We start from the raw sequence: 24,153 nt of genomic DNA, 5'->3' as shown, positions 1-24,153 counted from the left end.
ATTCCTTCAAAGCACAAGGCCTGGCTTCCCTCTGTCCATGGAAAAAGAAGTGGGGTGGAGTATCCCAGGTTCCATCTGGCTTTTGGGAAACAGCAGTATGCTGCTCCCTGTGTCAAAGGGCTGAACTCACTGTGCATGTCTGGCAGGCACAGAGCAGGCTGCCCATGGCATCAGCTGTAGGGATGCTGGCATTCTCAAGGCCCAGGCTGCATCCTAGCCAGAAACTGGGGTCGGACATCGATATTTTCAAGGCCTTCCAGATTCTTCCAGAAGGTGTAGCCATGGCTGAGAATCATTGCCAGGGTACTTCTTCCTGCCTGGAGCTCATCAGCTTCTCAGGCGGGTGGACACACACCTTTGTCATGCTTGCTGATTAGTGGTACGCATATAGGGAAAGCTGCAAGGGCATCTGTTTTCCCTTGGCTGGCAGGTGCAGGGAAGTGTGAGATGCTGACCCACTGGGAGAGAGAACAGATGGGGCGAATCCAAGCAGGGTTGCCCTCTTTCTGCACCCTCCATGTTGGTGCTGCTTGGGATGATGTGGGTGGTCCCAGCCAAGCATGGCAGCCCAGTGTGCTGCCTTGGCCTTCAACATGAGAGAATAGCTTTGTTTTTCACCTTTGTTTTGGTAAGCCTCCTGGGGTGGGGGCACTGCTTAGTGCAGTGGAAAAGACCTGGCGTAAGTTGGTAGTTGGGTGTCATGCCATGTCTCTGCCATGCCAGAGCCTTTTCCTGTTCCTATATTCTGGAATGACGAAGTGGCCGAGACTGTACCCATCTGAGACCATAGGTACTACAAGCTGAACTCCCACTCCTGCGTATCTGGGTCAGGTCGTGGCACCTGGTGTCCACCTGTCTCCCGCTCACCCTTCCTCTAGTCCCCCTTGCTGTTTGGCTTTGACATTGGACTTGAGGGAGGAAGATGCTGATCAGAGGCAATGCTGGGCTTGGGCCCTTCTTTCTGTTCTTCAGCATCCCAAACGTCCCCGCTGAGGCACCCCCTGCTGAAGCGGCAGGCGCGGATGGACTGCAGTCTTGAGACCACTGCCGAAGACCCCTGGGTGAGAATTTCTGACTGCATCAAAAGCCTTTTTAGCCCCATCATGAGTGAGAACCACGGCCACCTGCCACTGCAGCCCAACGCTAGCCTGCATGAGGAGGACGGGCAGCAGGGTCACCTTGAGGGGACCGGTACCCCAAAGCCAGATCCTGTTCATGGTGTCCCCAAAGTTTGCCAGACAGCAGAAGTCAGTGGTGGTGTTAAGAAGGGGCCCCCAGTGGCCCCCAAGCCAGCTTGGTTCCGCCAAAGTTTGAAAGGATTGAGGAGTCGTGCTCCAGAGTCCAGGAGGGTGCTGGACGCCATGTCTCCTGAACTGCCAACAGTTGCCTCCAGGGAGCCGCCTGGGCTGAATGCACGGGGACCCTCTTCCTCCTCTTCCTCCATCAAACAGAGAATCAGCTCTTTTGAAAACTTCGGTTCCTCTCAACCGCCTGACAGGAGAGTTCAGAGAGTGAGCTTGCAGCCCTGCCCCGGGGAGCTGGGGAAGTCTCCTGGAAGGCCAGAGAGAGGCCGGTTTTCTGGCCTCTTGGGGCAAGGGGTTCTGCAATCCGCTGAGCCTCAGAAGCAAGAGCCACATCAGCTGTCTCGGGGCTCCCCTGCTGCCTCAGAGGCCAGCGACTCCGACCCCGGGGTATCTGAGTTTCCTCCCCCAGCACAGCATTCCGGTCCACAAACTCTGCCTTCAGACCTGGACCCGTTGCAGAGACTGCTCCCATCCCGGCCCGAGGCATCTCCAGGACCCGTTCTGAAGGTGCCGGGCCAACGGGCTCGGAGTTTCCCCCTCACCAGGACCCAGTCCTGTGAGACGAAGCCACTGGACGAAAAGAACAGCAAACTCTACTCCATCAGCAGCCAATTGTCATCAGCGGTCATGAAGTCCTTGCTGTGCCTCCCTTCGGCTGTGTCCTGGGGCCAGGCTCCTGGCAGCCCTAGGGAAGGGGCCTCACCCAAGCCATCCTCTCACGAGGACCCTGCTGCCCCCGACAGCCCTGCAGAAGCCCCTGCCTCGGACACAGGGTTCTCCCTCAAGTGAGTGCTGACACCCTGTGTTTCTCTGTATCTCACTCCTTTTTCTTCCTTTCTGATCCTGGGTATCATTTAAGAAACTGCTCAGATGTGCTGGTTACAGGGTTGTGCCCACTTACTCAAGGGTGGAGAGAGAGAGAGAGAGGGAGAGAGAGAGGGAGAGAGAGAGACAGAGAAAGGACACATATTGCACCTTTCTAAAATTCCTGTTAAGGGGACAGGCCTTTGGCCCTGCATTTAGGATGCTAACTGAAGTGCCACAGGCCCATACCCAGTGTAGGCTGGTTCCTGCCTCCATTCCCTGCCTCAGTGCTTCCCACAGGGGAGAAATTAGCAGGAATAAGCAGAAATTAGCAGAAATTAGCAGAAATACCTCCTGTATTGGGTGTTGGTTTCCAGCTTACAGCCCAGCCCAGTCGCTGTGGGCATTTGGGGACCCTGTGACTTGGGAAGAACAGAGGAGGCCAGGGGAACACTCTTTAGGAGTCTTGTTGGCCCTAAAAGAAGGGTCAGCCCCTGCCCAGGGAGTTTCAGGGCATGTGGGGGCCCATCCCAGGAGCTAACCCTCCAACTGTTCACGGGTTCCTTTCACACCCACCCTCAGTTTCACGCGGGAGGTAGACTGCTCCACATTCTTCCCTCTTTCGTCAGAGTGGCCCTATGTTTACTTGCTTGATTTACTGAGATTTCAATTTTTTCGATAGGCAGAGAGATGGGGATGAGGCAGGCAGAGAGAGATCTTCCATCTACCGATTCATTTTCCGGGAGCTGCAATAACTGGGATTGGGTGGACCAGGAGCTTAGAACTCAGTGCGGGTCTCCCACATGGGCGGCAGTGTCCCAAGGACTTCAGCCATCATCTGCTAGAGTGCACAATTAATAAGAAACAGGAATCAGGCATGGAGCTGGAACTCCACAGCCCAGACACTCCAGTGTCCCAAAGGGCATTTTGACATTTAGGCCAAATGCCCAGTGCATTTAAACTATTGGTGGTGGCAGGTGGCAAGGGTTGGGAAGGTTGAGTTCTGGGTTCCTGGCTTTGGCCTGAGCCAACTCCGGCTGCTGTACAGCCTTTGGTGTGTGAAGCAACATATAGGAGCACTTTGTCTCTCTTTAAAACAAATCCAGTAACTAAGTACATTAGTTCGCTGGGCAGCAAACATGGGCACTGGAATCAGAAACAGCGTAAGCTGTTTCTGGTACACTGGCAGCTGTGTTAACTTTGGATAAGCCACTTGGCCTCCTCCTGCCTGTAGTGGAGGGGAGATGGTCTCCGCTCACAGACTGGCTGACTGGAGTGCTGGCTGCCTTCCTTGCCTGCAGGGAAGTCATCCATGCAATCAGCATGCCTCTTATTAACATGTCCTTCACTCCATCTGTGGCTTCTCTCCATGAAGTCTTGCAGAGCTGCGAGAATACACAGAGGGCCTCGTGGAGACCCCCACAGCTGAGGACGGGCCCCCCTGCTCTCAGCCCGGCCAGTCGGTTATCTCCCTACTGAGCTCCGAAGAACTGAAAAAGCTCATTGAGGAAGTGAGAGTTCTGGATGAAGCCACTCTCAAGGTGGGTTTCCTTTGCATGCAATGGCAATGCCAAGGGCATTGAGTGGGCTCTGTGGTTGGTCACTCAGCTGGGCCAGAGAGCAAGCAGCTCCTGCAACTCTCTGCTCTTTTGGGGCTGACAGCATCAGATCCCGTCTCCACCCTACCCATGGCAAAGATCATGGTAAGTCCCTGACCCCTGAAGGACCTTCTACTCAGAGGCAGCCTTTATGAAGTGCTTTCAGTGTATCAACTCTTACACCTTTTGGATGATTTTAGACATCATGAGGTTCAAGATTGTAGGGCCCAGGCCTCCATGTTCAAGGTTAGAGCTGCAGGGAGTGGCAGCACAGGGGTGTGTGGTCTCTGGACCACTGTGTGGGGTGTGACAGCTCTGGCCCCAGAACTTTCCTTACTTCCGCTGCCCACAGAAAGGCCTCTCACCCCAGGCCTGGCCACGTCATTCTGAAAGTCCCACTTCCTATATGCATTCTAAGCAGGGCCCAGAGGTTTGCTGAGACACAGTGGCCTGGCAGAGCTGGGGCTGGCTTCAGAGGTGTGTAGGCTCCTGGGCCTTGCACATTCCAGGGATGTTGAGGGTACACATGGGATTCTTGCCCTTGGACCATTCAGACTGGGGCAAGAGGACAAGGAGACCCTCCTGATCTATACAAGCAGGCATCTTTGCTACAACTCTGAGGTCAAGTCTGTGGGCAGCCCTATGGAACAAAGAGGCCCTGGCTGTGGCCCCTCCTCTGTGGTTCTCACCGCCTCTAGTTGGGCCATGATCCTCCAGACCTCAAAGCCAAGGCAGAAGTGAGTAAATTGGGAAGAGTCATCCAACCGAGGGTGGGGTTGGGACTGGGCTCATGCCCATCCTGACAAGGGTCCACTGGGGCCCAGTGGCTGACAGCTGGGAGGTCTAGGCCAGTCAGACACACCTGTTCCTTCTTCCTCTTTGGATCCTGGGGACTCCAAGTTGAAGTATCACAGAGCCAGCTGCCAGTCAGGAGCTCTAGTGGGTGCCAGAGCACCTGGGCTCTTGTATGTGTCCTTCCTCCTTGGTGCCAAAGTTCAAGCTTGCCCCTGCAGGTGCAGTCTGTTGTTCTGCTTGATGATTTTTTAAATTTGCTGAATTCCAGATCCTACATGGCCTGAATCAAAATCTGCATGGCTGATACACTTTTCTCTTTCTTCTTTTTAAAGAGGTTTGCACTGGTAGCCCTGGGTTTGCACTCACGTGTATCAACTGACCCATCTTGGGCTCTCTGTGGCTCCTGTCACTCAGATGGGTTGCTTCTGCTAACTGCAGTAGGCTGCCTGGCACCTGTAGAGACCCCAGATCTAGTTCTACATGGGACTCTCTGACTTGGCCCAATGCAAGGAGGTCATCCTGACTCCATGCCAGCCTCTGCCCAGGCTGGGGAGGGCTGTGTGTGCCTGCATCTGTGACTGTATGCTGAGTGTGAGCCCATGTGTGTGCCTGTGTGTCTAACTGTGCCTGCATGCCTCTGTGTGTGCCTGTGTGTGTAACTGAATGTGTCTCTATGTTACTATGTGTAATTTTGTGTATGACTGTTTGTGCCTGTGTGTATGACTGTATAATTGTGTGTCTGTGTGTGTGTGCATGTACACATGAGCACATCTCCCTTGCCTGCCATGTGTCCCATGGGAAACCAGAGAGGAAGAAGGGATCACAAACATCTGCTAAGCAGCAGTGACTTCTTGGGCGCTGTGACCCAAAGCCCTCCAACCTGACTGTGTTCAGGTCTGAGTCTTGTCACCCAGTGCTCTGGGATTTCCATCAGACTGCACATTCGCGCAGCTGAGTGCGTGCAGGCGTGGGCGGGCAAGTCAGATAAAGCAGTTGTGCTTGCTGTTTTGCATATCTGTCTTCCCCCCAAGCCTCCCAAGTCACTCCTGGAGGTGCCGTCCCCCTCCTGACAGAGGCAGAAACTGAAACCAGCTGGGAGGGGGCGAGAGAGCTGGGAGTTACTGAGGCCGTCTGAAAAAGCCTGTATGTGTGTCTAGATACCTTGAGCCATTGCAGGGCTACCTTTTCATCAGGGGTCTTCTCTCCTACAGCAACTGGACAGCATCCATGTCACCATCCTGCACAAAGAGGAGGGGGCTGGTCTGGGCTTCAGCTTGGCAGGAGGGGCCGATCTGGAAAACAAGGTGATTACGGTAAGTGGCAGGGTGATGCGGCATGCAGGAGGAAGAGCTGACAGCTTCAGAAGGGGCGAACGAGGGGGCACACACAGACACATGACACTGCTACCGCCTTGGCAAGCTGTTGGGACACATCTCCAGGGGCAGCCCTGACCATCCGCCCTGGCTGGGCGGCACTGTTAGGTTACTTATGTGACACACAGTCCACCCTTAGTTGAACAAAGACTATCATTGAACATCCCAAACAGCTTGACCGCACCGCCACAGAGCACTCCAGCTTCACACCAGAACACGTAAATCTGAGTTTTTCAGAGTTGGAGAACTTGGATTTTTGAAAGTACCAGGGGCAGTATTCTAAAATTTTCAAACCAAACTTTATTCCCAAGGCTGTTTCTTGCTTGGCAACTGGCGGCGTGCCAGTGACTGAGGTTTAGGCAAGGATGACTCGTGATCACTGGGGTGTTTTGAGGGAAGGCTGTGCCATCAGGATTGAAGACCCTATGTGATACAGCACACCTGGGTAGAAAAGGACCTTAGGGAGGCTGGTTGCTCTCCTGGCTTTGTTCATGCACGATGGGTAAGACTGTTCAGCCAGAGAGCTGCCATGCTGGCCCTGATGGTAGGTTGAGGGCACATGGCCAGGCTGCAGCGAGGAGGCACTAACTGCCCCTGCTCACAGATCACGACCCATGGTGAACACCTTTGGGTGTCAGGAATCTGGGTCCAGCCCCTGTTCACCCAGACATGCAACAGCCTAGGGGAGCATGACGGGGGGAGAGGACAACACAGGTGCTCCTGTATTGTTTTCTTGGAGACTCTGCTGCTGTGACCCAGCGCTGGTTGCTGGCACCCACCCAGGAGCTCCCTGTTCCTCCCATCCTGATGTCACCCCACAGCTGTGTTGTCTTGGTAACCTCTCAGTGAGGCCTGCGCAGTGCTCATGTCACATTAGAAGAAGAAAGCTCCCCTATCCCCTTGCAGTGGTAACACGGCGTATCCCTCAGTCGCTTAGCAGTCAACCGTGCATGAACAGTGACTCTTATTTTTCTGCAAGGTTCTCTGTCACAGAAGGGCACAAGTCCGCACTTGTGTAGTTGAGTGCACAGCTGGGTGTTACAGAAAAGGCGCCCGCTGTGAGGCTCACCTTCTGCTTCCAGAGAGGAAGGAAGTGTGTGGGTGGGGCCAGTGCTCTGGGCTAGCTCCCTTTGTGTTGGGTGGCGGTGTCTCCATCACCCTGTGGGGCCGGCTTCCCCTGAGACACTGCACCTGCTCAGCTGCTCTAGGACAAGGAGGAAGTGACACCTGTGGGCCGAGCCTGTGCACAGGGACTTCCTCTTTCCTTAAAGGAGACATGCCTACCCGCTGCCACGCTGACCTTGACCACGCTGGGCCCTCGCCTGCAGGCCTGCAGGGGGCGGCATGGGTAGTGCAGGCTTGGGGTTTCCCGCCCAGCATCCCAGCCACAGCACAGAGCTTTACTGACAAAGCGATTCCGAGGGACAGAGGGCCTCCTTTGTTTCCTTTCTGGAAAGAAGCAAAATGGCCCAGAGCATAGTCAGTCATTCAGTTCTCTTGATTAACAGCTTATCTTGCTCAGAGAGGCAAAAGCAGCAAAAGTTTAATTTTTTACTTGAAAGGTAGAAAGAGAGAGTGAGGGAGAGAGATCTTCCATCTGCTGTTTTACTCTCCAAATGGTTGTAACAGCCAGGGCTGGGCCAGGCTGAAGCCAGAAGCCAGAACCCAGCCTGGGGCTCCCATGTGGATGCAGGGGAACCACCTTAACAGTGTCTGGACCATCTAGGATGAGGTCTGTCCAAATGCAGTCTTCAGAATCGGAGACACCAGCGTCTCCAGATAAAACAGCGATGCTTGCTTGAAGTGCTTGTTGAGAGCGGCTGAACTGTATAGCCTGTTCTTAGATACCTGCCATGGCAATTTGCATGGTCCAGTTAGACATTCTCAGAGTATCCCCAGAATTCTGATTTTAGAAACCATCACTTACACAATTTCCAGGATGTCACTGAATCCGTATTTCAAGAAAACTGCCTTGGAAATGGCTGCTCCAGGGCACAGAAGGCCAAGGGTGCCCACTGAGGTGACAGCTGGAACCATGGTGATTTCATCCAGGATGGTGTGTTGGAGAGGATGCTGCATGGACATCTCTGGTCACAGTGGAGGGGCAGGAGGGCATGCCGGCCCCTGTGTCTGCAGCACTGACCCTGACCACCACTAGGCTCCCCTCTCTGCACACTCAGACTCCTGTAGGGCTGCGCACTTGGCTCAGGTTGCACGGGCATGGGTCTGGGTTGGGTAATGGCTCTATCCTGACCACTCCTGGTATATGTAGGTTCATCGTGTGTTTCCCAATGGGCTGGCCTCCCAGGAAGGGACCATTCAGAAGGGCAACGAAGTTCTTTCCATCAATGGCAAGTCCCTCAAGGGCACCACACACAATGATGCCCTGGCCATCCTCCGCCAAGCACGGGACCCAAGGCAAGCGGTGATTGTCACCAGGAGGCCGGCTCCGGAGGCCACACCTGACCTCAACTCCTCCAACGGCTCTGCAAGCAGCCATGTCTCCACAGATGCAGGTAAGTTCTCCCAGCGTGGCAGACCATGTGGCCTTGGGGTCCCAGGGCCTGCTCCATCATCATCTACGGAACCACAGTGGCCGCTGCTCGGGGCGCCTGGGCAGACAGGAAAGTGTTTCTAGCAAAGCCCTTTGATTTCCCAGCAGCCGAGGCCCCAGTCTGCACAGTGACATTGGAGAAGACGTCCGCAGGACTGGGCTTCAGCCTGGAGGGAGGCCGGGGCTCGCTGCACGGAGACAAGCCCATCACAGTCAACCGGATCTTCAGAGGTATGCTGCATGTCCGTCTCAAGCTGTGGCCACGGGGCCAGGTCCCCCAAGGGGCCTCAAAGGCACTCTGAGGCCGCAGTGCTCTCTGCCAACCCCATGTCCACTTGAGAGGCCAATAGACCTATGGAGGGTCAGTTCTTTCCTCTTTCACTCAGACACTCCCTTAACCCCTCTGCTTTGCTGGGTCCTACTAGGGGACAAGCCCTGGGCTTGGTTTAGCTTGTCTGGGCCAGGACTCAAGTGAGGGAGCTAAGAAGCAAAACGGAAGGAGCACCAAATGTACAGAAGCCAGGATCAGAGCAATTTCAAAGACAACTTTCTTTTTAAGTATTTTTATTTGAAAGGCCAAGAGAGAGAGAATTTCACCTATTAGTTTATTCCTTAAAATGGCTGAAGCCAGGAACCAGAAACTGTATATGGGTGGCAAGGACTCAAGGACTTGGGCCATTTTCGACTGTTTTCACAAGTGCCTTAGTAGGGATGGGTTGGAAGCAAAGCATGTAGGACTCGCCCTAGGATGCTAGCATGGCAGGCAGCAGCTTAACGCACTGTGCCACCACTCCAGTCCTCAAGGTGGTATTTCAAAATCTCACAAAGTTAATTTGAAAAATCCTTAGAGACCAGAATACTGAAGTTTTAAATAAAGACAGGCTCTGACCTTCCACTGCAGAACTCAACCCCGCCCTCTTACTCTTAATCCTGGCCCTGCTTTTACTCACACTGCTGGCATTCTGTTCCCCAGCACTGGGGTGCCAACCAATGTGACATGAGGGTCAGCTGGAGTTGGCCTTCCTTGAAGTCATCCCAGACTCCTAGTTTCTTCTCAAGCTGGAAGACCCAGGGCCACAGTGCAAAGGGTTTTAGTGGGAGGAGCGCTGTATGGGGAGTTCAGAGGTCAGGGGCCAAGCCTCAGCTGTGACTTAAGTGACGTTGGCCTACCAGGGTCTGTGACCAATACAAGAGGCTGAGGGGGACAAGGGTACATCTGAGAGCTCTTAAAACTGGTCCCAAAGGGTCTCCCAGCTCTGCTCTCTGTACCCCACAAGCTCTTGCAGCTGCCTGTGGGTGATTTTTTTTTAGAGGAAGCTTTGTTTTGGCCAGAGCAGCCCAGAGGGCAGACTGGGGTGGAGGTGGTAGTGTCCCTACATCAATCCATGTCACCCCTAACTCAGAAAAGCTATTTTTAATTTTGAAGTAGTTTCTGGAATGAGCTTGGGATTTCAAAGACAAAGACTTGGATTCTAGCTGGCTCTGCTGTTCCTAGCACCATGACCCTGGGCAAGACCTGGGTCCATCGACCCACCCACTGCAGGTGATGGGTGCCAAGAGATGAGCTCAGCAGTTGGAAAGTTTGAGTTCAAGCCCAGATCCTGCCACCCAGCATGCTTGCAGCTGGGGTGAGCTACTGAGGATTTTTGTTGTCGTCACCCATAGATACGGGCACATGAGCAGTCACATGGCCCTGGGGGTCTTTGCCATCAAGGCAGAACACAGCGCAGGGCCTGTGATCAGAGCTGCCCAAGGTGTTTGAGCTGTACCTTCCGCTCTTGTTCAGTTAGGGGAAGATGCTGGTGTCAGGCACACCACCAGTCTTCAATCCCAAAACGGGAGTGCCTCCCTGCGCCGCCCCTCTTAGAAACTAGGAACAGCAAGTTGCTTTCCTTCTCTGAGCAACAGTGGAGCCAGTGTCACTGCTTTCTCCTTCCTTGCAGGGACAGCACCAGAACACAGTGAGACGGTCCAGCCAGGGGATGAAATCTTGCACGTGGCCGGCACCACCCTGCAGGGTCTCACCCGCTTCGAGGCCTGGAACATCATCAAGGGGTTGCCTGATGGGCCTGTCACCGTGGTCCTTAGAAGGAGAGGGCCACCGGGGACTGCGGCCGCGGGGGACCCCTAGTGGAGAGCACAAGTACTGAAGGCAAAGTCAGCAGCATGCAGCTCCCATAACCCACAAGCTGATTCTCAGGGTCTTTCTGCTTACCCCATCCAGAGGGTCGGAAGCTTCCCGCTGGCTGCTGCCTGGTGTGGGGGCACCCAGATCTTTTGGGATATACCAGCCAGCCAGAGAGTTGCCCCGGAAGGGTGGCAGATACAGACTGTGTACAGAGAGCTTAAGGCTAATATTGATGTCAGAATAAAAGAAATCTATTATAATTTGATATTAAATACATGCCCTGCTTTTCAAAGTCTCTCAGGGACTCTAAACCCCACCTATGCCCAAATGGCCTCACATTGATTTTTTCTCATGAATCTGCACCATGAGCAGTGCTCGGAGGACATCTCATCTACTTGGCCCCCAGCTGGGACAACTCCCAGGACTCTGAGCTTGCAGCACCCTGACCTTGGCTGCTGGCAGCTAACAGCTGGAGTTGCGGCCGCCTTGTACTTGCATGTGGCCTCTCCCTGGGGCTGTGGCTCCCTCCGTCATGGTGTCTGAGTGGCTTTAGGGTCATGAGCATACCTGGGGTGTGAGGACCAGGCAGGTAAAAGCCACACCTTTTTCTTTAGTGCTCTTGTTTGGAAGCCACTTCCTCTGGACTCAACAGTCACAGTTGGTGTGAATGTACCTGCCTGGGTTTAAGGGGAGGGACACTGTGGGTAAAGGGGGTGAACTTTTGGAAAATGCTGTGCCTCCCTCAGAATATTTGCAAAACTGTTGGGCTGGAGTGGAGAAGCGTTCCTAGGCAAGGGTAGTAGCAAGTGGTAGGACCAGCAGGAAGGGAGTCCAGGGGTAGGTCAAGGTCTTGACAGGTGGGCTGAGACCAGGAAGAAGAGAGGAGCCAGGCACAGATCAGGCATGGTGCTGCAATGGGTACCATCATCAGGATTCAAGGTGGTTTCCATAGCACTGGCTGATGGACCAGAGCACTGATTCAACGTAGAGCTGTCCAGCAGGAAGGAAGCAGCCAGCCAGTTTTCTACCGGGACTTGGTGGAGGTGAGTGGAGTGCGCTGCATGGAAAGCGTATCCACGGGGCACCAGTTTGTGTGTGCTTGATAACCACACTCAGGACCAGCGCTGCGTGACGCTGACCTAGCCACAGCCTCCCCAGGCCCTGCTCCTGGGGAGTAAGCAGGCAGCAAAGACGCAGGCAGAAATGCTCAAGTCTTTATTCCCAGGCCTCTGTTAATGGCATCTGATGGCTCCTGGCAGGGCTGGCGGGCAAAACGATCCTGTCCTCAGGCAGGGAGATAGGGACTCACTTAGTGATCTTGGGACAGGGGACATCTGCTCTCTGCTGGGTTCATCCTGAGAAAGAACCGGTGTGGAAGTTTGCAGCCCGCATCCTTCCCATTCTGAAGTGTTTTTTACCTAAACCAGCCAAATGATGACATCTGGGCCAGCCCAGGGGAAGAAGGAAGAGAAGGTGCTGACGGGGGACAGATGTGGATGCTAAGGGAGAACAAGATCAAGGCACAAGGCCCTCCTAGTGGTCCGTGGCCCTGCTCACTCGGGCTTAACGGCACCTGTGCTGAACCCCATGAACCGGGCAGTGCTGGGACCAGTATCCATGGCTTCTCTATCTCCTGTTTGTCTAAGAAGATGCTAAGGGCCACTGGCCCAGATCACAGTGTCTGAGCTGCACAGCTCAGAGCAGACATATGCCCTGGTAACGGGTCTCTAACGCGTCTAAGGTGGCTGGTATATCCCAGCTTGAATCCAGATGCGTGTGCGGGCAGGGTGTCAGGGTCTGCAGGAGTGTTGCTGGGATGTGTTCCTCATCTACCTGGCTAGATGGGGCTGCACAGGGAGAACCTGGGTCTGGGTCTCAAAGGGGTAGGCATGAAATCTTCACCTGGCAGGCACACCCAGCCCTGGCGAGAACCAGGCAATCCACTCACTAGGAGCGGATACAGCACAGTGCCCAGCAGAATCGGCACCCAGTTAAGTACTCACTGAGTGACTGAATGAGCTCTAAGTAAATCCAAGAGTCCTGTGAAGAGGTAATCCCTGGGGCAAGCCGAATGTGGGATTGTGTTCCGGAGCCTCTCCTGCCCCTAGTCCAAGTTTTCATCTTTGGACGCTTGCTCACAAAGCAGTACATGTGGAACCCCCAGCTGGGGGCGGTCAGCAGCACACGAGGGAGAGGAGTTGCATCTGTAGGACCTCAGGCGTGGACTCCAGGGAAACGGACTGCACAGGCAGGGCCTGCAGACACTGGAGGCCACTTCCCAGGGAGGGTGTGGCAGGGTTCCTGAACTGTTCCCAGTCCATGGGCAAAGGTCCCCGGCCCTGTGTGGCTCCACGCTGACTTCCTGCAGATGCCTCTTCCAGCTGACAAAGCTGTGCAGCCTCTGGTCCCGAGAACAGAGTGGAGCTGGGCAACCGTGAGGGGTGAGTGGGGCTTGCAGCCAGGCAGAGCTGCAGAGCCCCAGGCCTGGTGTCTGAACAGAGGATGAGGAACAGGGAATGCCTTCCAGAAAGCAGATTTTCTCCCAGAGCTCAGTGTGCATGCAGTGCTGCTCAACTTCAAATCCTGTTATAAGAGAACTCAGTTGCTGAGGTGGCCGGTTGGGCCTGGGGCTGACTCAGCAAACTGCCGGTTCAGTGCAAGTGAACTCACAAGAGCAGATGGAACACTCTGGTGCAAAGTATGCGAGGAAAAGGGGCGAGTGTTTCCCCTTAACGCTCATCTCATTGTTTTTCCCAAGCTGGTGTTTTTTTCCCAAGCTGGGGAAGAGAGTCTTTCATGGTATTAAAAACATATTTGAGGGCATATGTTAAAAAAACATCCCTGGGCATTGGGAGCACAGGTCGGTGAGACCATCAGGTGCAACAAAAGCAACAGGCCTCTCCTTCCAGGATCGAAGACTGAGACAAACATGGTGACATGGCTTGGACAGCGACCAGTCTGTAAAGCCTAGGACCCCAATGCATCCCACGGGAGGCCCCAGGGCAGAGTCCCTCACAGGAGCCTTGGGGCCCCTACCGGAGGAGAGATGTGTTTGCTGCTCACAGATGTCTCCTTTCCCATCTGCCTGGAGGAAGGAAGAGCAAGGGAGGGTGGGCTGCTGGTCTTACTATCCGTCAGCAGATTCTAAAATACAAACTCGGGCCTTGGGTGCCTCGGGGCTTCCTGGAACCCAGCACCCGGAGTGCCTTGAGGAATGGTGGGAGTTCTTGGCCATGAAGCGACGGACAGCGTCAGGCGTGGAACTTCTTCACGGCCTTCTGGAGGTTGGCATAAAAGCCGGCCATGCTGCGGGGAAAGAAAGAGTCCACCACACTCTGGGGGAGGAGGCCGCTGAGCTCGGTCTGGAAGAACGTGACCACGTTGGTCTTCAGAGGCTCCCTGGGAAGACAACAGAAGCACATCATGCAGCTGGCCGTGGCACAGCGTGACCACCAAGCCCCAGGGACAGGCAGAGGAGGCCCAGGGGAAACAGATGCAGCCATGACCACACCTGCTCCCTGCCTGATGTCACTGCCCAGGGGCTCAATGGCTGCAGTCCCCAGCCCTTCTAAGCAGGGGAGAAGTCCCTCCTTAGGGCAACAACGTGGTTCCCTGCCACCTGACACACGCAGCAAACATGATCAAGAATGTGCTGCTGTGTGGCATACCTGTGACGCTGGCATTCCAGATCAGACTGCCAATTCAAGTCCCAACTGCTCTACTTCCCGTCCAGCTCCCTGCTAACAAGCCTGGGCAAGCAGCAGAAGTTAGAAGCTGGCCCAAGTATTTGAGCGCCTGCACCCACATGGGAGACCTGAATGTGGATTCCAGGCTCTTACCTTTGCACCGTGGCCCTGGCTGTTACAGCATTTGGGGAATGAACTGGAAATGAAGGTTCTCTCTCTCTCTTTTAACTCTGTCGTTCAAATCAGACCCAAGCGTCAGTGCAGCCCGATCTGGCAGGGATTTGCAAACATGTACAATGACAGCCTTTTCACCATGTTTGCTCACAGCAAGTTACTGTGTTCATAAAATAGGCAATTTATGGCACAGAAATACATGTTCTTGAAGAGTTTTCCAGTTGCCCAGTTCTGACTTCAAAGATAACACCTAACGATGGAGCTGGCCCGTGCAGACAGAAGCTCTTTCAAGTTCGCAGAGATTGAAGGACACCAGGAAACCTTGGACCAACAACTGTGGCTTGAGACTCAGGGACTGATAAATGGCTTGTGCTCCTGGGAAGGGATGTGAGCCAAGGGATGGCAGGAGCTCCCGAGGAAAGAGAGAGGTGGGCATGGGACCTGGCACACAGCCTGGCCTGGAAGTCGAGGTGTCAGCATCCTGTCACCAGCTTGCACATGATGACCCAGAGCTCAGGTGCACTGTTGCCAGCAGCCTCCATCAGACCAGACTCAACAAGGGACACAGAGGAGGAACCGGTGGGGACTTGGCAGAGCCTCCCTGTTACACACATCTCAATGGCCAGGGTAACAGAGACCCAGCATCTGGGGGGATCCCGTGGCGCTTTGGGAATGGAGCTGCCGACAGCCTCAGGGTCTCCCCAGGTGACACTACACCTGCCCGCTGGACCCAGAAGGCCAAGGGCTTGGGACCAGAGCCTCCTTGGAACCGCATCCCCCTTTCACAGACAGAGACCAGGGGAGAATCAGGGACCAGCCGAGGAGTGACACAGGATAGTGGGTGTTGCTCTAGGCTGTGGCTTTTCTTCTCTGCTTGCACCGCCCTGCTTTTCCAAGGAGGCCGGGTGCTGGGGTGCAGGGTCTTCCCCCATCCCTTGCTTGGCAGCCTCCTTTGGGCTAACTTGTGCTCCTGTCACTTCTTAGCAGCAAACCCTTTTGGTTAGGAAACATGGGCAGGTCATTGATCCTGTTCCCTTCTGGGTGAGCCCTGGCTTGGTGGGTGGGTGGGAATGGATGTGCGGCATTACACGGTTAAGGTGAGGCCATGGAAAGAGGTGACTCCTGCAGGAAGGAGCCATGTGGCGTAACAGGATGGGGGCTTGGAGGTCGGGAAGGGGGCTGCACTTAGCTGTCCCCTAGTGGTGAACACTGGGATGACAGCACCCACGTGGTCTCAGGACACGATGAACTGGTGTGTGCTTTGGGGCACACAGTAGCCCACTATAAAAGCCATCAGGATGCTTCACAGGCCCAGACACATGCTCCTCCACCTGTGTACACCTCTGCCTGCTCCAACTGCAGCCCCCTGGAGCTGTCCTCATCATCTCTGGCCTCCTATCCAGTGAGCCCCCCACTAGTTTGCCTGCCCTCTCCTCGCCCCTTCCCCTCCAGAAGCAACACAGCTGTGAATACCAAAACTACAGCACGGCCTATCCACAACTCTCCAAAGTTTTCCTACTTACTCATAGAAAAGTGTCCCCTTGGGATGTGTCCCTTGCTGCCTCCTTGTCCCATCTTTAACTTCTCCCTCTTGCTCTGTGCTGTTCCCACCCTTGAGGCTCTGCGCCTGCTCACCTCTCTGCCAGGAGTTTTCCCTGGGATTCACAAGCCTGGGGTCCCCTGTGTCCATGATTGGTTCAACGGCTCACTGAAGGGGGCTCTGCAGACCGCAGATGACCCACACCCACCCTTCCCTGCACCGCCTTCTGCCTGTCCGCTTTGTTCCCAAGCACCTGACACCTGACAGTTACAGGCATCCACATGTGACAGAGTCACTGACCCCGGCTTGTTCTGCTTCCTTCTGCTCTCCTTAGAGCCTCATCTTCAAGAGGGCAAACCCATCACGTGTGCTGGGAGACCAACAGCAAGGATTCTGGAGTCCAATGGCTGGGTTTCCGTCGTGGCACTGTCTCAATCTCTCTCTCTCTCTCTCTCTCTTCTTGGCAGTGTGGTCTTAGGTTAAGTGTCTCAACTGTTTGAACATGATTTGGCCCCTGAACTCAAACCGGACTTTAAACTCTACACAACTCTTCGGAACTAAGGATGGAAACTTCATCCAGTTATGGTGATTGGTGGGAGGTCCTGGCTCTCTGTGGGCATTCCCTTGCAGGGCAGCACATGTGAGACGGTCAACCACAAAACCAAGTCAGGTCCAGCCCTCTCTCTGTTTCCCAGCTGCCAGGTCAGCATTCCTCTGCACCTGCATCACCAATGCCAGCTGAGGCCCTCGCCTCAGAAGCTCAACCAATGGAGACGTCCAACTTTGAACAGCCAGGACCATGCTCCCAAAGAAACCTTTCATTTGCAAATAGCCTGTCCCAGGGACCTTCCTGGCCCCATCGGTCCCATGTGCAAAACCAAACAAACTCCACCTTGTATGAGGTTCAGGAGGTCGTGTGCCCAGTCCCCTGCCCAAAGAAGGAAGCGCACTGGTGGACAAAGGGTTCAGAGGACAGTCACTGGCAACATCCTTTCACCAGCCCTACACTGTGGAGAGCTCAGAGATAAGGTAGAGGTCAGCGCCCTTGGCGCAAGCCAGGGGGTCTGAGGCATCCCTGCACTGGGAATGTTAAAGCTGTGTGTGTTCATGCATGCATGCAATGAACATACGTGTACACATATGTGAACACAAGTGTTTGTGTTATATGTATGTATATATATACCTATGGGTATGTGGGAGCAGTCATGGAATTTTCATATAAAACTATGTTCCACTTGGAAAAAGTTTCTCACAATATGTTTGAAAAGCCAGTCTAGGGTCCAGTGCTCAATTGGCGTATCCTTCCCTGCAAGCACTGGGATTCCATACGGGTATTGGTTTCTGTCCTGGCAGCTCCACTTCCCATCCAGCTCCCTGCTTGTAGCCTGGGAAAGCAGTCGAGGACGGCCCAAAGCCTTGGGACCTTGCACCTGCGTAGGAGACCTGGAAGAGGCTCCTGACTCTTGGCTTTGGATCAGCTCAGCTCCAGCTGTTGTAGCCATTTGGGGAGTGAATCAGCAGATATAAGGTCTTTCTGTCTCTCCTTCTCTCTGTGAAATCTGCCTTTCCAATAAGAATAACTAAAAAAAAAAAAAAAGAAAGAAAAAATAAAGAAAAGAAAAGCCAGCTTAGCAGAGTGAGCCCTAGAAGTGTCTGCTCTGGGCTGTTAGGAGTATCCAACAGCACCCAGGAACACCACCTGGGACTGTGGGGTGAGAGCCCAGGCCCTTGCTGGTGTCTGTGAGGGGTGGTGGACTACCTACCACACAGCCAGTACACATAGCAGGTGCACACATGGCAGGAGTACACATAGCAGGTGCAGCCTGTCTGATCTCCAGGATAGGCCGTGACCTGCAGGTGATTCATTACACAGAAAACTCTTGGACACCTGGCTACGACATGGGGACACACAGGCGTCATGAATTAGTGCTGAGGTGGGCTCGATGTGGTCCCAAATCTGCCTTCCAGCCTGGGCCTGGGCCAGCCCTTGGGTAGCAGAGGCGATTGCTGCCTGGACCTCCATCCTCACAGTTGCCCCAGCCTGGAGGCCGGTCCTGGGTGACCCATGGAGAGAAGACTTGGAGTTCTGGTCTTGTAGTGCTCACCGCCTGACCTTGACCCTGGCCACCTCACCTCAGTGTCCCCATTCGCTAAATGGGACGACGGCATGTGCCTCACCTGCCTTATAGAGCTCAGGAGGGGGAAGATTCTTGCATGAGAAGCAGCTAGAACAGTCATCCCACCCTCCCCCTCCCAGCACTTTCCCAGCTGCCCAGTACTTCTAAGCAATCTGTGGTGGATGTGTGTGTGATGGTGGCCTTTCCTAACACCCTAGAGCAGCTCAGGGCATTCTTACTCAGACACTCGCTGGGCCAAGTGCCCCATTTGCCAGATGTTCAAAGTGGAGTGCCTTAGGTTTGAGCCATGCAGCTCCAGCCAGGAGGTCCCCCTTACCCTGGCACTGGTTCGCAGAAGCAGCCACACGGATGGTTGAATCCTCGCACGAAGCCTGGCTTCGGGGGACATGCAGGGTGGTCCACGTGGATGGCTGGGAGACAGGGCAGAGGGGATGTGAGCAGATACTCAGGAAGTCACCACCGCTGATGACCACACACATGCCCAGCCCCAGCTTCCCCAAGCCTTCTGGAGTATTACAAAACAAAACAAAACAAAACAAAAAAACAAAAAACCTTCCAGAATGCACAACTCAGGGACAAGAGGCACGAAGGTGTCCCCACATAGGTTTGGATGTGCCGTCATCTGCTCCAGGAGGGAGACTTGGAGGAGCAGGGGTCAGGCAGAGAGGAGTGGCCTGCGCCCCCTGCACCCTTCCTGTAAGACACGGAGCTGGGTTTAGTAGGTGGTTGTATGGATGCCTGGTGCTGTTCCATGGTTGTCTGCACGTGGAGGACACCAACCATGAGCCTCTGCAACAAAGATGCTGATGCAATCTGCAACTTTTATTTATATATATAAAAAACATATTTTATATATATATAAAACATAGCTGGTCTGCTGGGTCTCCCACCTCAGATGTCCCCAATATAGAATCCCCCCCCCCAACCCAACAGGGCTCTGAGCAAGGGTCGCAGGATCCAGCCTGAGAGGCTGAGGATCACAGAGAGCCCAGCATTTGGGGGAGGGTGGAGTCCAGCTCCCCGCCAGCCATCACTCACCGTTGGAACTGATGGTCCCATCCTCGTATGTTTTGATCAGCACCACATCCACAAAGTCCCTGGGGGAGATGAGCTTCATGGCAGCTGAGGGGGTGGAGGTCCTGCTCACGTACAGGGTCTGCCAATCACAGGGGCACCTGCTGCACTAGTTGTCCAGGCATCTACTCCCCACCCCACAGCCCAGGGTCTGGGACACACAACAGGCAGTGACAATAGAGTGGCAATGAACCCAGAGCCCAGGGCAGGTGCTACCTGTGACAACCGCCTCACCAGGGGATGGGGGAAGCTCCTGCTGGCACCAACTCCTCCGCCAGCTGATTCAGCAGGCAGGAGGAGAGGTGCTTGAAAGCAGAAGGGGACACCCCAGGGTGTGTGGTTGTGGCAACGTGGGGAGCATGAGCCGTTAGGAGAAAAATACATCCTAAGGGAATACTGGTGGCACCCAGAACAGGAATTGGTCTGTAGGTGTGCATGTGTGTGTGGGTGTATTTGTACATGTGTGTGTGAATATGTGTCCCAGAGCTTACAAAGAGGCTCTTGGGAGGCTCAGGGAGGTGGCACTCCCACTGGTCAATGCCTTAGCAGCTCAGAAGTCTGTACTATACCCATTCCTGCTTCAAGACCCTGAAAGCTCCCGGAGTTCTCCAAAGCCAGTTTGCAGGTTTGGGGGCTAATTCCAGGAGAAATGCAATCCCCAAGCAGCCCTGTGCAGCAGCACCAGCAGGAGCAGCTGCTGAACACACAGGTCAGGAAGCATGCAAGGATCACCGCGGGCTTCATGGGAACACCAAGAACTCCATCCCCGGAGCAGTGGAGGGCTTGTTACCTGCACAGGAGTCTGTACTCAGCTGCACCTGCACCCTAACCAGTGACGACAAGAGCCTCTCCTCCTACACACATTTCACTTCCAATGAAAACAAAACACACCCAATTTCCCCAGCTTGCGGAGTCATGGCTTTGGAAATTACTGTCCCAGCCCTTTTTATCTGCTGCCGATAAATCACTGGAAGTGACAACTCCTGCAGTGTGTTTCTTGGATCTCGCCGAGAGGTGGTTCCCCGATGTGGGATGTGTGAAGGCACCCATGGCAGCTGGGACCTGGAGCTGTGGCATCGTCACCTGTAGGCTCTGTGATTGCCACTCGTGGGAACCTGAGTCCACTCTCAGCGTTGCAGGTGGAGTGTTCAGGCCAGGAGAAGGAGATGCTCAGGGACCAGAGAGAGCTGGAGGTAACAGGTGAGCACAGGCAGAATTCCTACAGCTGGGACCCAAGCTGGGTAAACACACTCGACGGGGCCCTCAGCCATGATCCGTGCTGGACTCCAGCCGATCACAACATCCTTAGACTGGAATTGCCATGGCTGACAATCCCCCTCCTGTCATGCACCTGTTGTCATGATACTTTTCAGACTTCTAAATGCAGACTAGAAAATGGGCCTGTATTTGGAAGTCCAAAGTCATGGATGTTTTCACTCCTTCCTGGACAGCTGTGCCCAGAGCACCGTTCCTCAGGCCACCAGATCGCAGAGATGATCTCAGGGCCTGTGGATTGCAGCTCACTCTAGTGCATGCTTGCTCTGAGCCTTAAGTGTGTACTTTCATTTTGCTAATAACCCTGATTACTTGGCTAACCTTATCTACCTCTCGTCCTGGAGACGAGAACCTGGTCCCTCAGCACACCCCACCCCCAGCAAGGAGACTCCCCGAATAACAGCACATCCCATGCAACCATTTTTATGGCAGCTTTGGCACCAGTCTATAGTTTTCTAGGCCTTTCATTCTTTCTCATCCACTAAGTCTCTATAAGAGGTAAGTGGTTAAAACAGGCAGCCACTTTTACCCTCAAGAAAATTCTAGGCGTGCACACAATGGCTCTTGCTGCTACATTTGTGTTATGCCTTAAAGGGCACAAATCCTTGTATCCTCAACTCCAGCCATTTGTGTGGAATCATTTGCATATGATTTTGGCTATCTCTGGTATCACTCTTCCTGTTATTTATTATTCCTTTCCGTTTTCTCTAATTGTGCTCTAGTTTTTAAAACTTAAGATACACAGAAAGGAGGCCTGTGCACTTTCAGAAATAGGGGTGGGGTTGAGGGGGACATGTAACTTGCCACAAAAAGAAGGTGGTTGCAAAATATACATGCAAGAGATTATTTGAATCTACTTTTCGGTGAGACGGAGGACTTACAAGTGTTAAACAGCTGTCAAAAGCGCCTAACTGCAACCCTAAAGTTACTAGGAAACTGAGTCATTCCTGGCTTTGAGTGTTAAGTACCTAAAGCCATTTTTGGTGCCCCAGCATTTGCGCGCCATCTTTTAAGAAATACTGACACAGCGCCGTTGGCAACAGAAATCAAAGGTAAAATGTAAATTCTTAGTGAAGGCTATAACAGCTGGCCCACTGTCTGGAGTTTCAAGATACCATCTGGGCAAACACCCGCAGTGATCCAGGGCACAGATGTCAAAACCAAGACTGCATTCAAATGCAGCAGTCAGCAACCCTCCCTCCCTTCCCCGGGCTCGTGGCTTTAGTTTTGACCATGACATCTATTTTTCCCTCCCTGAAAATCTAGAATGGAAATGAGGGAGGATCTTCAAGCCACAGACAATCCCAGAGCGGTCTCCCTGTTCGTCTATGCCAGGGGGACACTTGCATTGACACCGAGCTTGGATGAAAGTAAAGGCAATTGGTAACTCAAAATTGTAGCCACCTCCCTGGACGGGCATCTGCAGCAGACTTCCAAGCTGCCAGGAAATTTCTACCGGACAGGGCTAGCCAGCACGACACGCTTCACCAGCAGAGAATGTCCACACCGAAGGTGTTACCTGGAGCAGCCCTGCAGCTGGCAGGGAACCTTGGCGCCATACCCAGCGTTCTTGCAATTTGTTATCATGGCCCAATCAAATGATGTTACACTTGAGTTAACGAGCCAAGTCCTGGCCCCGCCTTGGCGTCCTCTGAACTTTCGATCAGCCACCATGACCCAGCTTCTCCCAGCTCTGCTTGGGGTTTCTGGGTCTCTCCGAGGCACACGGGGCACAGCTGGCCCCGAGGCCTGGTCCATGGCATGACTCCCAAGGCCCTGTGTGCAGGGCGCACTCCTAGCCAAAGGGTGCGGAGGCCACACTGGGAAAAACTTACATCAGTAATTTTCTCAATCACTTCAAAACCGGTCACATTTTCGTCCCACTTCACTCGCAGGCCCCCTTCAGCTGGCCTGACACAGTCCCACACGTCCTCCAGGGTCCCGCACACAACGCCTTCCCCCCGGTACCTGTGGCGGCACAAAGGAAGTGACCAAATCACTGTATTGTTCAGCCCCGCGGTGGCTCTTTCAGACAAGCTTCCAGAAGGGGCTGACTTGCAGTCCCACCAGCCTGCAGAAACAGGGCGGCAAGCTTTCTCGGGAATATGGCTTATGCTGGAAAAGATTTTGCTAAAAACAGGAGTTGAATGGTGTTCCGGTGGATGAATCACGAGTCAACCATAGGGTTGATTTATTTACTTGAAAGATTTAATTATTTGAAAAGCAGAGAGCTTCCAAACACTGCTTCACTCCTCAATGGCCTAGGGCTGGGTCAGATTCAAGCCAGAGTTGGCAGGGAACCAAGCACTTGGGCCATCCTTTTGCTGTCTTCCCAAGTGCATCAGAATGGTGCACGGCTAGAAGAGCAGCCAGGATGCCAACAGGCGGCTGAACGGGGTCCTAGAAGCAAGTCTTCGAAGGAAGCAAGCCCTCAGAGAAAGCAGCAAGGGTGCAGACGGCAGCCCTAAGCTCTGCACAAAGCACGCACTTACAGGTTCCCTGCAAACTCCACAGATGGTCTCCAGGACACTGACACTCCATTCTGTCAAAAGGCACAGAATCGCACACATTTAGAGCTTCGAAGGGCTCCCGGCTCATCTGAGCCTGCGCCCTCCACCTGTTCTATACAAGCGGGCTCCGAGCTCAGAGGCCTCCACGAGCACAGTTCTCCAAGGTCACCCGAGCCACAGATGGCGGGCGTGGGGCTTGTGAAGGACACAGCTGCCCCCACAAGGCACACATGGACAGAGGGAGCGGACTCCTGGAGCCACGGGGCATCGCCTTCCCACTGGTACTCTAGGGAGTGAGGATGAAAACTCACAGGCAGGGAGGAGACCAGACTCCTCCCACGCCCTCCCTCTGGGCCTGAGACGCACCGGGCCTGCGAGGGGCAGCAGTGGGGGTCCTGTCCTCAGCCAGGGGACCCCGTGCCCCAGGACGCGGTGGACGGGGTGGACACACAGCCCGGTGGTCTTCCTGGACACACAGCCAGCGAGGAAAGGCAGCCCCTCGGCGGTTGGGGATGAGAACTCGGGGCTGAGAACAGGTACAAGTGCAGGTGGGACTGGGGGCTTCCGGGGACCCGCCCCCCACTCAGGCAGCAAAAAGGCAGCCACCCCTTCCCGCCCAGCTCCTCACTCACGCCTTCCCGGCAAATTTTCCAGCCCGACGCGTCTCGCCGGTATTGGAACATCTTGTCGGCCACCTCCTGGCCGATCCTGGCGGCCAGCGCCGGGTCCATGGCGCGGAGCAGCCGAGCCCGAGGCCACAACAGCTTCGCGGTGTGTGGGAGGCCGGAAAGCCCGGGCCGCGGGCGGAGCTTGGAAGTCCGGCCCCCTCCGCCCGTTAACTCTGCCTCCGCCCCGAATTGGTCCGGGCCCGCAGAGCGATCCCGCCTCGCCCGAGGGTTGATTGGCAAAGCCCGAGAAGGCGGACCCTGGCGCTGCAGGTGGCCTCCTTGCCCGGACTGGACCCTGGGGCGCTGCGGGCAGCTGGGCCTCTGGGAAACAGCGTCAGCTTCCGTCCTGCGTGCACAAGGGGTGGCCAGCTCAGTCTCCAGAAAGTTTTTGTTTTTGTTTTGTAAATGGTGGTATCAGCACAGTGACGTGAGAGTTCTTTCTGGGAGATATGGGGGGCTGCCACACCAGGTGTACATGCAAGCCACGCATCAGGAGGCTCTGCAGTGGTAACTGACAGCGAAGGGCAGCTGG

General features: G+C 54.4%; 2 protein-coding genes across 4 annotated transcripts in view; one reads left to right on the top strand and one right to left on the bottom strand.

The window, feature by feature from the left end:
* The window catches only part of IL16 (interleukin 16), an 81,021-nt gene extending 70,191 nt beyond the window's left edge, over positions 1-10,830 (top strand). For 2 of the 3 annotated variants that reach the window (XM_058665544.1, XM_058665545.1), the window contains 6 exons: positions 973-2,089; positions 3,484-3,649; positions 5,713-5,814; positions 8,147-8,390; positions 8,534-8,659; positions 10,372-10,830. In XM_058665544.1, the coding sequence (XP_058521527.1) occupies positions 973-2,089; positions 3,484-3,649; positions 5,713-5,814; positions 8,147-8,390; positions 8,534-8,659; positions 10,372-10,559 (1,943 nt within the window). In that variant the 3' untranslated portion in view covers positions 10,560-10,830. The remainder of the gene's footprint in view (positions 1-972; positions 2,090-3,483; positions 3,650-5,712; positions 5,815-8,146; positions 8,391-8,533; positions 8,660-10,371) is intronic. The other variant, XM_004594666.3, reaches the window with a different exon arrangement.
* Positions 10,831-13,676: 2,846 nt separating this feature from the next.
* STARD5 (StAR related lipid transfer domain containing 5) lies at positions 13,677-23,759 on the bottom strand. The gene is made up of 6 exons (XM_004594667.2): positions 23,586-23,759; positions 22,936-22,985; positions 22,279-22,411; positions 19,133-19,250; positions 18,411-18,504; positions 13,677-13,955 (listed from the first exon to the last, which is right to left on the bottom strand). The coding sequence occupies exons 1-6, from the start codon at positions 23,682-23,684 to the stop codon at positions 13,808-13,810; spliced, it is 642 nt and encodes a 213-aa protein (XP_004594724.1). The 5' UTR covers positions 23,685-23,759; the 3' UTR covers positions 13,677-13,807.
* Between the last annotated feature and the right edge of the window lie 394 nt (positions 23,760-24,153).

Source organism: Ochotona princeps, chromosome 6, assembly GCF_030435755.1.
Source record: "Ochotona princeps isolate mOchPri1 chromosome 6, mOchPri1.hap1, whole genome shotgun sequence".
NCBI classification, from domain to species: domain Eukaryota; kingdom Metazoa; phylum Chordata; class Mammalia; order Lagomorpha; family Ochotonidae; genus Ochotona; species Ochotona princeps.
The sequence above is the reverse complement of the archived record's forward strand: the minus strand, read 5'-3'. Positions and strand labels throughout refer to the sequence as shown.